The following is a 12,554-nucleotide window of genomic DNA, read 5'->3' as shown; positions in this document are numbered from 1 at the left end:
ATCAATCGTCTGCTTCTGACCACAGGACCCCAGTTGTCTGGGTATTATTTGAGTGGTGGATCATTCTCAGAACAGCTTTGACAATGACATGGAAGTGAGTGTGGTGTATCTGGTGTTTTTACATATGTCAGTGTCACAGCTAGGTTGAGAGTGGACCACCACCTATTTAATCAAGCTAACTTGGAGTTCTTGAGCTGATGTTGAGACAGTTTGGAGCTCTTTAATGAATGATGCAAGAGAGGATATTCAATTTGTATGCACTCAGCAGCCCCACACTATGAGTTACACCATAACAGCTACAGTTTACCAGGGCAGATATAGCAGATATAGCAGAGCTGAAATTGATTTTTCAGCAGACTGATTTATGGCAAAGATGTCATCCTATGACAGTATCAGCGTTTGTCTATCGAGATCACATGGCTGTGTGTTCAATTGCACACCTGTTAAAAATGGGTGCAGCTGAAACACCTGAATAAATGGGATGTGTGTCCACATACATTATAGTATAGATTATCTCTGCCTGTCTTTGTATGTACAACCCCAATTCCAATGAAGTTGGGACATTGTGTAAAACATAAATAAAAACAGAATACGATGATTTGCAAATCCTTTTCAAACTATATTGAATTGAACACACTACAAAGACAAGATATTTAATGTTCAAACGGATAAACTTTATTGTTTTTTGCAAATATTCATTCATTTTGCATTTGATGCATGCAGCATGTTCCAAAGAAGTTGGGACAGGGGCATGTTTACCACTGTGTTACATCACCTTTCCTTTTAACAACACTCAATAAGCGTTTGGGAACTGAGGACACTAATTGTTAAAGCTTTGTAGGTGGAATTCTTTCCCATTCTTTCTTGATGTACAACTTCAGTTGTTCAACAGTCCGGGGTCTCCGTTGTCGTATTTTGCGCTTCTTAATGCGCCACACATTTTCAATGGGTGACAGGTCTGGACTGCAGGCAGGCCAGTCTAGTACCTGCACTCTTTTACTACGAAGCCACGCTGTTGTAACACGTGCAGAATGTGGCTTGACATTGTCTTCCTGAAATAAGCAGGGATGTCCCTGAAAAAGACATTGCTTGGATGGCAGCAAATGTTGCTCCAAAACCTGCATGTACATTTCAGTATGGTGCCTTCACAGATGTGCAAATTACCCATGCCATGGGCACTAACACACCCCCATACCATCAGAGATGCTGGCTTTTGAACTTTGCACTGATAACAATCCGGACAGTCCTTTTCCTCTTTGGCCCGGAGGACACGACGTCCATGATTTCCAAAAACAATTTGAAATGTGGACTCGTCAGACCACAGGACACTTTTCCACTTTGCATCAGTCCATCTCAGATGAGCTCGGGCCCAGAGAACCCGGCGACATTTCTGGGTGTTGTTGATATCTGGCTTTCGCTTTGCATGGCAGAGTTTTAACTTGCACTTGTAGATGGAGCGACGAACTGTGTTCACTGACAGTGGTTTTCTGAAGTGTTCCTGAGCCCATGTGGTAATATCCGTTACAGAATGATGTCGGTTTTTAATGCAGTGCCACCTGAGGGATCGAAGGTCACAGGCATTCAATGTTGGTTTTCTGCCTTGCCGCTTACTGGCAGAGATTTCTCCAGATTCTCTGAATCTTTTGATGATATTATGGACTGTAGATGATGAAATCCCTAAATTCCTCGCAATTGCACGTTGAGAAACGTTGTTCTTAAACTGTTGGACTATTTTCTCACGCAGTTGTTCATGGAGTGGTGACCCTCGCCCCGTCCTTGCTTGTGAACGACTGAGCCTTTCAGGGATGCTCCCTTTATACCCAATCATGATACTCACCTGTTTCCAATTAACCTGTTCACCTGTGGAATGTTCCAAACAGGTGTTTTTTGAGCATCCCTCAACTTTCCCAGTCTTTTGTTGCCCCTGTCCCAACTTCGTTGGAACGTGTTGCAGGCATCAAATTCAAAATGAGTGAATATTTGCAAAAAACAATAAAGTTTATCCGTTTGAACATTAAATATCTTGTCTTTGTAATGTGTTCAATTGAATATAGGTTGAAAAGGATTTGCAAATCATCGAATTCTGTTTTTATTCATGTTTTACACAATGTCCCAACTTCATTGGAATTGGGGTTGTAATCTGTGTGTGTGTACTTGGATTTGGGCTATTTGGGTGACTATTGAGTTCTAATGTTTGTTGGCAAAATTAACTGAAGCTGGAGTTCTAAACTAAAAAAGCACAATTTGGACCAAACATGTTGATGGATAATAGACTACATGTGGAGTAAGTTGGGTAAATTCGATTCTTTGCTGAACTGTTCCTTTAAATAAATGTCGCTTGATTTTTATTCAGGAAGAGCTTCATTAGCCTTACATTTTATTCTTCAATATCTTATCTTGAGGCTGTTTCTGGACCATTTTTACTGACTATTATCAGCCGTTCATCATTTTAATCAAGCATAACTGGCTGTCTTCTTCAAAGGCATGGATCGTTAGCGGCCTTTTAAATGATCTTTACTGTGTTTGACTTTCTTGTAAAAAAAGTACTGAAAGGATGATTGCATTTCCTTCTGTGTTTTCCAGTTGGTGCAGGTTTGTAAAATAGAGATAAAGTAAGGAGAAGTGAGTTTAATTTTCCCATAAATTAGGTGAAGTGATCCCATTAGCAACTCCACTGAAACTGGCCTTAAAGCAGTAATGACAACAGTGCAGTTGTGCAAAAACAAGTTCAGCTCTTGGCTACTGTGCTCTTTAGTTTGACACCCCAGAAAGGCCCTGGTTGAGATCCATGATACTTTAGCACGCAATGTGTTGTTTATGCATTTTGGCTAGCAGCTCTGCACCCCAGCAAAAGTTCCATTGTTTGGAGTGTGTGTGAAAACCTGCTGAAAGAGTGCGAGCGTGTTCCTCCAGGCCCTCATAACAGTGTACTGTAAAACAGAGCAGTGTCATAAACAACACTCTTAAAAACTCATTCTACTTCGCGGCATGATTACATCAGTCCCTAGAGCAACGCTCGCTCTCTCTCTCCCCTTGCTCTTTCTCTCTCTTCCTCTCTCTCGCTCACTCTCTCGCCCTCCCTTTTTCTCTTGCTCTCTCTCTTTCTGTTCTACTCGCTCCTCTCTTGCTCAAAACCTTGTATCTCCAAAATGCCAACTTTACAGTAGAAGGAAAAAACACACATTACTTTTAATGTACGTCAATAGAACAGAATAGACGTTTTTCCAAGTTATTTTGGGTCATTTCTGTTGGCCCATTCATCAATAATCAATATTAGTAAAAATATTAATATTAGTAATATAATAACTTGTAGGTAGTTTGACCAGAGGAGGATGGGCCCCCCCTGGTGAGCCTGGTTCCTCCCAAGGTTTCTTCCTCAGTTCTGAGGGAGTTTTTCCTTGCCACTGTTGCCCCTGGCTTGCCCACCAGGGGGTTTCTGTACATTCTTACAGTCCTGTTGAAACTTTGTCTTTTCCGAAATTCTGTAAAGCTGCTTTTTGACAACATCCGTTGTAAAAAGCGCTATACAAATAAATTTGATTTGATTTGATTTAATCATGAAATTTACATAAAATATGTAGGACCACGGGTACTTTATGTCAAAAACTGAAAAATGTAGATACAAGCTTTTGTTCTGACAGCAACGATATATACCAAAAACTGAAAAACAACAAATATATATATCACTTCTTTAATGTTTGTACATACTATTGTGACACTTGTACAGCTATTGTGCATTAACAGTGTTACAATATGTGCCATGTATTTGTATGTGATTGTGTTACAGCTGAGTTTTGTATATGATTGTGCTAGAGCTGAGTTTTTTTAAACGTTAAAAGAAAATTCCATCTATTTTTATTCGTTATTCAGCATTTGAGATGTAACAAAGTCATTCTGAGTTGTTTGGTGTGAAATTGTTCATTGTAATGAGACTTACCGATGCTGACCGCTCTATAGTGGTGGTGATAGGAACCAGGGATCACCCTGTCAACAATACAGAAATAGCCATTTTATCTTACTATTCAAATCCGCCAGGGAATCTACACGTCTTCAAAATTTTTCTGTGTAACATAATGTTTTTAAGATAATGTTAAATTAAGGAAAGAAGTTTCCAGTGCTAAATATGCTCTTGTCCTGACTTTTTAGGAATGTGTTGCAAGCATCAAATTTGGAATGAGCGTATACTTGCAAGTTTTTAAATAATTTGCAAACATAATATATTGTTTTTTTTATTGTTTTGATTTAACACAGGTCAAACAGAATTAACTAATCACTGCTTTCTGTTTTTATTAACATTCACATATTGTCCCAGCTTTTTTAGGTTAAGGTTGACAATTACATAAAACCTGAAAATGTATGTATTGTTACACTTTAGTTGCTAAATATAAACCTTACGATTAACAGCTGAATAAAATGCCTGGGGTTTGAGGGGTTAAGGCTGAGCTTCTGCTTCACTGTGACTGGCAGGTCTTTTCCGCTCTGTGCTGCGGTTTCTGGCTAAAACTGCTGGTATGAGGCTGGAGGTGGGAGGTTTGGAGGGGGGGGGTGTGCTGTGAAGTTCTGCCCAAGCATTTCCTCATTGGGCTGCAGGCCAATGTACGGGGGCTTCAAAGCCCCCCCTTCTCCTCCTGTGGGACCCCCGGACACAGTGAAGCTCTTTCTGCAGCTCATCTTCACACACGGCCCCCAGAGAGCGCCTGTTTGTGTTTGTCTACCAAAACTGTCCAGTGAAACGCACAGAGGGGTGGGCTTAAGACCCAGTGTGTGTGTGTGTGTGTGTGTGTGTGTGTGTGTGTGTGTGTCTGTGTGTGTGTGTGAGTGTGTGTGTCTGTGTGTGTGTGTGTGTGTGTGTGTGTGCGTGCTTGTGTTTAGGGTTTAATTGCTATCCCAGGCGTCGGGATCTGTGGACCCCCCATACTGAGCTAGAGCTGAAAAGTGTGCACACATATACACACACACAATCTTGTTTTTATACAATGTCAGGACAGGAGACGTGTTCACAAGTCTCAGTTCCTGCAAGTCCAAATCAAGTCTCAAGTCTCCTGGGCATGAGTCTGGGTCAAGTCTCTTAGGTTTGAGTCCTAGCGAACTTCCTCTGGGAAGTCGAGTCCAAGTTGATTCCTGAGTCTATGGGGTCCGAATCCAAGTCAAGTCTCAAGTCTCTGAGGTGCAAGTTCAAATCAAGTCTCTGGCTTATGAGTCTGGCATAAGTTCCAAGTCTCTGGGGTACGAGGTACAGTCGAGTCTTGTGTTTCTGGGGTACGAGTTCAAGTTGACCTTGAGTATCTGGCGTGAGAGTTCCAGTCGAGTCTTGAGTTTCTGAGGTGCGAGCCCAGTCAGAGTTTCAGAGTTTCCCATTCAAGTCTTGAGTCTCAGGTCTCTGGAGTTTGAGTCTGAGTTGCATCTTCAGTTTCTGTATGAGTCCAAGTTGAGTCTTGAGTCTCTGGGGTGAGCATTCCAGTCGAGTCTCGAGTCTGTAGGTTGTGAGTCCAAGTGGAGTTTTAAGTCTCTGGAGTGACACGAAAGTCTGAGTTTCCAGTCTCTGAGGTGCGAGTCTGAGTCAAGTCTCAAATATCTGGGGTGCCAATCCAAATCGAATTTGTGATGTGTGACTCTTGAGTCTCTGGAGTCTGAGTCTAAGCTGAGTCTCTGGCCTGTGAGTCTAAGTCAAGTCTTAAGTCTCTCCGGTCTGAGTCTGATTTGAGTGTCAAGTCTCTGAGATGTTGATGCAATTATAATATGTATATATAACATGTATAATTGTAATATGTATATAAATGTAATAAGTACCTCTGTGTAGTAATATGACCCAAGTGTTTTGGAAATATGTAAGTATGTATCAAATGTATTATGTATGTAAATCTATTTGTAATTTGCAACCCAATGTTTAAGCCAGACACTAACTTTAATCTCAGTGAGTGAAAAGAAACGGTTTCGCTCGGGTTTTAAAAAAATGAAACATGGAGCTTTTGTAAAACACTTTACAAAATCAGGACCAATTTGTTTGTAGGTTAGGCCTGTTTTTCTTTGGGTTTCCTACAGAGTCAGAACATTTTGGTCCTAAAAATGTATGAAAACAAACACATGCATGCACACAAACTTTCGGTGTGATATTGACACAACCTCAGTCCCCTCACAGATGCTGTAGACATGGAACTTCCTGTTTGTCTAGTGGGGGCTTGGCATGGTGTTTTCAGACCTTTGTTACATTAAGCTTTCCTTTTCACAGCCCCCAGGGGTGTAATAAGAAGGTGAAAACCTGGAGAGAGAGAATGTGTGGGTCTGTACTGGTGGTCAGATGTCTTGTTTGGAAGTGAGCTCCAGTGACCCTATTCATAACACATTCACACATGCATGCAAACACGCACACACATCTCCATGTCAAGGAGAGATAGTTAAAATGAGGAGGCTAATTTAATCATCTTGCCTCACTGGGTAAATCTGTCACATGTATAGCATGACTTGGGTTATGTCATGCTCAGGAAAGGTTTCTGAGAACTTTAATCTAGTACAGTAGCACTGCAGCCAGTCTCTTATGGGTTCCTTCCATCCTTGACTTGCCGAATTTTTTTTCTTTCAATTTCATTTTACCACAAACAAGTAGTCTAGATTATTTGCTGCTATTGATGCTGTTACATCTGTAGTAAGTCCAAAGAATTCTAATGAACAGGTAACTAGCTGAGTGTTCATAGTAGATATAGTTGTCATGACAGAGGAAGCTAAATCAATCATTTGTTCATGCAGTAGGCCTGTTCAACGTAAACTGATTTGCACCTAGCTAGCTAGCTTACAGTGTTTGTAGTGTAATACTGCTGATCAAGTTCTTATTAGTGGCGGTGGGCTTATACCCCTCAAGCCAGCACATAGTATGCGTATAGGGATCTTAAGCCTGTGTGCCTCTGCTTGGCCATGAATCCGTTTCATTAAGCTCACATTGCACAGTTCTTGTGCTAATGTTTTTAGCCATATGATAACATCACTTACAGTTAGTAAGTCAGGGGCAGGTCTAGCAGGGCAGATGTTTCACAAACTGCTCCAAGAGGACTTGATTTTTTGGGGGGTCTTGGCCTTGCCTTGGTCTTGCTCTATTTTGGACTTGGTTTTGGCCTTCTTTAGACTCAGTTTTCACTTGGACTCAGAAGTGGTCTTGACTACAGCCCTACTTTAACTCTTAAAAAAATCTTATTCTATAACTACCTATAGGGATCCCTCAAGGCCTTGAAGGCCTTCAGAATGACATAATAATTTCTGTAAAAACAGAACTCTGCACATATTGTAGTACTACTCTTTAATTGTTAAGGTTTGGTTCAAAACAAAGGGTTAAAATGTCAAAACATCCAGGAGACAATTATCCAATCAGAATTATTTTTTTGTGATATCTAGGTAGATCTAGCCAAGTGAGCTCTCTCATTGGTCAGGGCTTCAGGAGCTAAAGTGTAGGTCTTATTATTAGGTAATGTTGTGAAAAAATGTCACTATAGGCCTTCAGGGAGTTCTAGATACATCACTGACTGCACGTACCAGTGGTAGCCTGATAGCTGAGTGTCATTCAAATGTTAGAAATGGAAAACACTGGCAGCTCTATCTCAGGAGTCACTGTAAAACTGCTACAGGGTAAAATATAATGTCTGTTACAAATGTCAGATAAAACATGCAGTGTCTTTTACAAGAATTTAATCTAGTACGGCCAAATTAGTTCATGTGAATCGCCATTGGCTTAACGCTAATATACTACTATAATATAATAGGGGCACTAGCAGAAATGAGCAGAAATAGTATTGTTTCTCTTTGTTTTGATGACAGAGTTTTGATATTTATGTTCTGAAGACCTCGCTGTAATAGTCATAGTTTGCCACTGCTTTCTGCTATGATTAATTCAGTAACTACATTATGTATATAGTGAGGAATTAAAACGTAGAACCAGGGTTTGTATGCGTGAGAGCATATTCTTCACTTCAATTCTTCACTTCTCAAAACCCTCTGATTACAGCACACATCTCACATCACTCTGCTTCTCTTTCTCTGTCCCAGAAGTATTTGCCGCAGAGTGGAATCATGAAGGCAGATGGCTCCATGGCTCTGCTGAACCTCTACACTTCACCATCCCTGCCCAACCTCACCTTGGGTCTGCATTCTGGAGCTTCTCCAATCAGTGTGAGTTCCTCTCAAAGATCATTTCCAGATTCAATAAGACATACAATTTAAGTCTCATCAGTGAGAGATATTCACCAGAGAATCAGCCAGTCAGACAGTCAGAGCCTCATTGTGAGGGACTCTCAGTCTTAAAAGTAAAGGCTTCTAAGTGGTTCTTGGTTTTAAAAAATAAGACTACTTCTGTAAAAAAAAAACAGCCTATTAAAACTAGTGAAGTTTCTCAGTTGAGAAATAAAAGTAGTGGTGGCAGGGCAATACCATTGAATTCAAGACAAAACTTTGTACTTTCTTTGATTTTTTTTTTTTTTTTGCATTTATTTCCAAGTGTAAGTTCAGAAAGTTACTATTTTGATACAAGATTTTGGTCTGACCCTGTTAACCCTTTAAAATACCAGGATTATTACATACTAAGGCTTATTATTCAGTAATTACAGGGACTTCAATGAAAATTGGTTGGGCTGTCCTTGGGTTATAGAAGCATGTAAGGTTTTGTGTTTTCCTAGATAGGGGAAACAATGTTCATGTCAACATCATTAGCTTAGTACCAACATAGCAAGAAATTGGGAAATTAGCTAGTGGAAATTAGCATTACTGTAGTGAGTGGTCCTGTTCATTTTTGACATTTATAGCTCTGAACACCACTGACTGGGTCTAACGTTTTCCACCAGTGAATCTGACAACATCAGACATTCCAGTTCATCAGTGAGAGTGAATCAGACAGAGTCCTAACAGTGTGAATTGTTCAGAGTTCTCTCCCACAGTGAATCTGACACCATCAAACATTCAGTGGGCCATCAGGGTTATTCTCAGAGTTCTCTACCAGAACGAATTGGACACTGTCATATTATCAAAGTCCCACTAGTGTGGAGTACGCTCACTGTCTGACAATCACTGTCGATTACTCTCACTTATCCACTTGAGTGAAACAGACACCATTAGAACAAACATCCCACTTTTCCCTCTACATCCACAGTCATCTTAATCTCGATAGGATCAGGACATATCCATAAACAGAACTCCTGCTCCGAGAGGTTTCTGAACACTGGCCTGGGCCTCACTCAGGACGGCAGCAGATATGAATAGAGCCTCTTAGAAAAACACGAGGTATCTGAAATAGTATTTTTAGGAGTAAGTGAGCCATCGGGCCCCTTCTATTCCAGGAGAAAGCAAGAAATACCGTATGAGGAATTCTGCTTGTGGAGTGGCAGACAGATATGAACAGAATCCTCCTTGGAGAGAGGAGTGCAGTCACACGGCTCCTTTTGGAGCGCGCAAGGTGAACAAGACTGTTGAGAGACAGGTCTTATTTTGGAGAGAGAGAGAGAGAGAGAGGGGGGGGGGGGGGGGCAAATAAGAGAGGGATAGAGAAATGAAAAGAGAAAGGAAGGGAAAGAGAACAGGACAGAGAAAAGGTAGAAGGTTAGAGAGAGAGAGAGAGAGAGAGAGAGAGAGCAAATGAGAGAGGGATAGATAAATGAAAAGAGAAAGGAAAGGGAAAGAGAACAGGAGAGAGAAAAGGTAGAAGGTTAGAGAGAAAGAGACAGAAAGAGAGGGAGAGAGAGAGAGGAAGAGAGCAAATGAGAGAGGGATAGAGAGATGAAAAGAAAGAAAGAACAAGAGAGAGAAAAGGTGGAAAGAGAGAGAGAGGGGAGGGAACAAGAAGGAGAATGGGCAAAGAACAGAGAAAGAGAAAACTAGAGAGGAGGAATAGAAATTGAGCAAATGATAGAGAGTGAGAAAGAAAGAAAGGGAGCAAAGGAAAGAGAGAAAGAAGAGAGGGAGAGATAAAAAGAGAGATTTAGACAGTGAGCAAAGGATAGCGAGAGAGACAGATTGGTAGAGATGAGGTATTGCAAACAGTTTTCTCCTCCTCTCCAGCTCTCTGGATTAATGCCCAGCCGTGGGGGGCTTTGACCTTTGACCTAAAGGCTCTCCAGCTCTTGTGTAAATAGGGAGTGTGAGTTTTGGGTTTCAGGGTGTGCTCTTTATCGCCTCGTTCATCACAGCATGATAAAAACGGAAAGAAACCAGGTTTACTGCCCCTCTTAACACTGTATTTCAGGTTAGAGGATTGTTATGCGGCTTGCTTGTGTTCCTTGAATACTTTTGTGCTGCTTTCAGGATTTCATGGTAGGAAAATAGTGTTTTGACTACACTTGGTGCAACGGGAGTATTTTTGTAGCAAGATTTTAATTTAAGCAATAAGACACTAGTGTCTGTGTGCTAGTCTGATTTTTTGCAGGGGTGAGATGTGTTGTTAGGCATTCGTCAGTCGTAATAGACTAGTCTAATTGAGGCCATTCAGAATATGATCTCTATACGAGTGAGCGAGGTGGGTAATACTGTATTAATAATCTGGGTAATAATCTGTTAAATAAAAGAATAATAACCATGTAAATGTCTGTATCTGATTACATTCCCTATCAGAAAGTTTAAGTACGTTTTGCGTGTGCGTCGCGTCATAGTGAAAGTTTATAATGTTCAACATGGCAGAGCAGAAACTGGTCTGCAGAGGAGGCGAAGTTTATGCTCTGATCTGATGATGGGACGGGCGATGGGATGGGCGTCCACCTTATGTGTCTCAGAATACAACGTCTTCCTCTTTAATGAGCACACGTGAAAAGTGTTTTCCTGAGTCTGACATCATTTTAAGGGAATTAAAATCACAAGCACTGCTCACTGCTGCTCATCTCACTCTGACTGGACTCACATGATGCTCGTTGTCATGGTAATGTCTATGCTAAGTGGCATTCTACACATGCATATAATTGTGGATTGGATTACTTGTGGTGAACATGTAAACAGAGATTTTCATCAGATTGTTGAGTAGAGTGAGCATAAACACCTCAGTCTTAATCTATCATCAGAATGTATTCAATCTAATTGGCAAAAATCTTTGCATGTAAACACAGCCATTGTGTACCACAGTCATTTATTTTTAGAGTAGTTTTTGCTGACCTAATTACCCCTGCACAGATCATTTCCACTAATATCTCTATGATGTCAAGCTAAGTGAGCCACACATTAATTTATAAAACTTTTACAGCTTATAAGACATTCAAAAACATATTCTTTATTCTTAATGCATTGCAGTTTTACACCGAATCATTCAGTAAATATTGTTAGCCTATTTTTTAGCCTTGTAATTTATAATCATAGCTCCTCAGTTTCAACTAAACCAAATTCTTATGTCATCTATCTTACTTCATCCAGTTCTTAGGAGCAGGATAGCAGTCCATTCTCAGCACAATGGGTTTTAGTGACTTGGCGCATTAATACAGAATTTAATTGTTCTGCTCATAGCTGTGCGTATGTCAAGTAATACGTCAAATGTGGCACATTGAATTAGCTCAGAACTATCTGTTTTATAATGCATTTTTTGGTGATTAAATTGCTCAAATATATGCCAGCAGGATGCCCATTTGTCATGTCTTAGTAATAATCTCTCTGTGAGTCAGTGGAATGAAGCCAAGTTTCTCAGTATTTCACAAGAGCTTAGAAAAACCTCTTTATCTTCCTCTGTGTGACCTCTTTCTCTCTCTCTATCTCTCTGTGCCCTACTCTGCAGTCTACCACATCTTTAAAGGGGCATGCAGGAGAGGTGGTGGCCGGGCAGCCTGTTAGTGGGGTACCAGCTGTCTGCCGCGAGGCGAAAGTCAACAGCAGCCACCAGGCCCTGCTGCAGCACCTGCTGCTGAAGGAGCAGAACAGACAGCAGAAGATGCTCTCGCCCGGTGCGTGGCTCAGCACTCACCATCACACCACCAGATTGTTAGGGAACTGCAGGGACTGTGGATGTGGAAGGCATCAAATTAAAAATCCATCCATTTGAACATTAAATATCATGTCTTTGTAGTGTATTCAATTGAATATAGGTTGAAAAGGATTTGCAAATCATTGTATTCTGCTTTATGTTTTACACAACATCCCAACTTCATTGGAATTGGGGTTGTAGAAGGTAGAGGTGTTAGATCTGAATTCTGTATTATGGGTGCTGTTTTGAATTGTCACAGTGCATCCGGCAAACGTACACAGGAAACACAGCAGCACACAGAAAGCTCCAATTCCATATGCTGATCTATTTCACTGACCAACATGGACATGTACGCAGATCAGCTGCTCTGGAGGTAGATTATATAAAGAGTTAACCCATTAAAATCCCAGACATATTACATACTAAGGCTTATTATCCAGTAACTACAGGGACTTCAGTGCATATCGGTTGGGCTATTCTTGGGTTGTAGAAGTATATAATATGACTCTGCATCTACCAATAGACCCTGGCCATTTAATTGGTAAGGCTTATCATTTAGTCACTGTAAGACCTTTAATGCAAATTGGTTAGCTATTCTTAGGTTATAGTAAGTGTGTAATACTTTGGGCCCTGGTTATTTAAGTGG

At 40.8% G+C, this 12,554-nt stretch overlaps 1 protein-coding gene across 5 annotated transcripts in view; it reads left to right on the top strand.

The window, feature by feature from the left end:
* Positions 1–12,554, top strand: part of LOC108441433 (histone deacetylase 9-B) — a 76,433-nt gene that overhangs the window by 54,596 nt on the left and 9,283 nt on the right. For 4 of the 5 annotated variants that reach the window (XM_017720956.2, XM_017720954.2, XM_017720957.2 and 1 more), the window contains 2 exons: positions 8,032–8,154; positions 11,723–11,888. In XM_017720956.2, coding sequence (XP_017576445.1) covers positions 8,032–8,154; positions 11,723–11,888 — 289 coding nt within the window. The remainder of the gene's footprint in view (positions 1–8,031; positions 8,155–11,722; positions 11,889–12,554) is intronic. The other variant, XM_017720955.2, reaches the window with a different exon arrangement.

Source organism: Pygocentrus nattereri, chromosome 1, assembly GCF_015220715.1.
Source record: "Pygocentrus nattereri isolate fPygNat1 chromosome 1, fPygNat1.pri, whole genome shotgun sequence".
Lineage (NCBI taxonomy): Eukaryota > Metazoa > Chordata > Actinopteri > Characiformes > Serrasalmidae > Pygocentrus > Pygocentrus nattereri.
The sequence above is the reverse complement of the archived record's forward strand: the minus strand, read 5'-3'. Positions and strand labels throughout refer to the sequence as shown.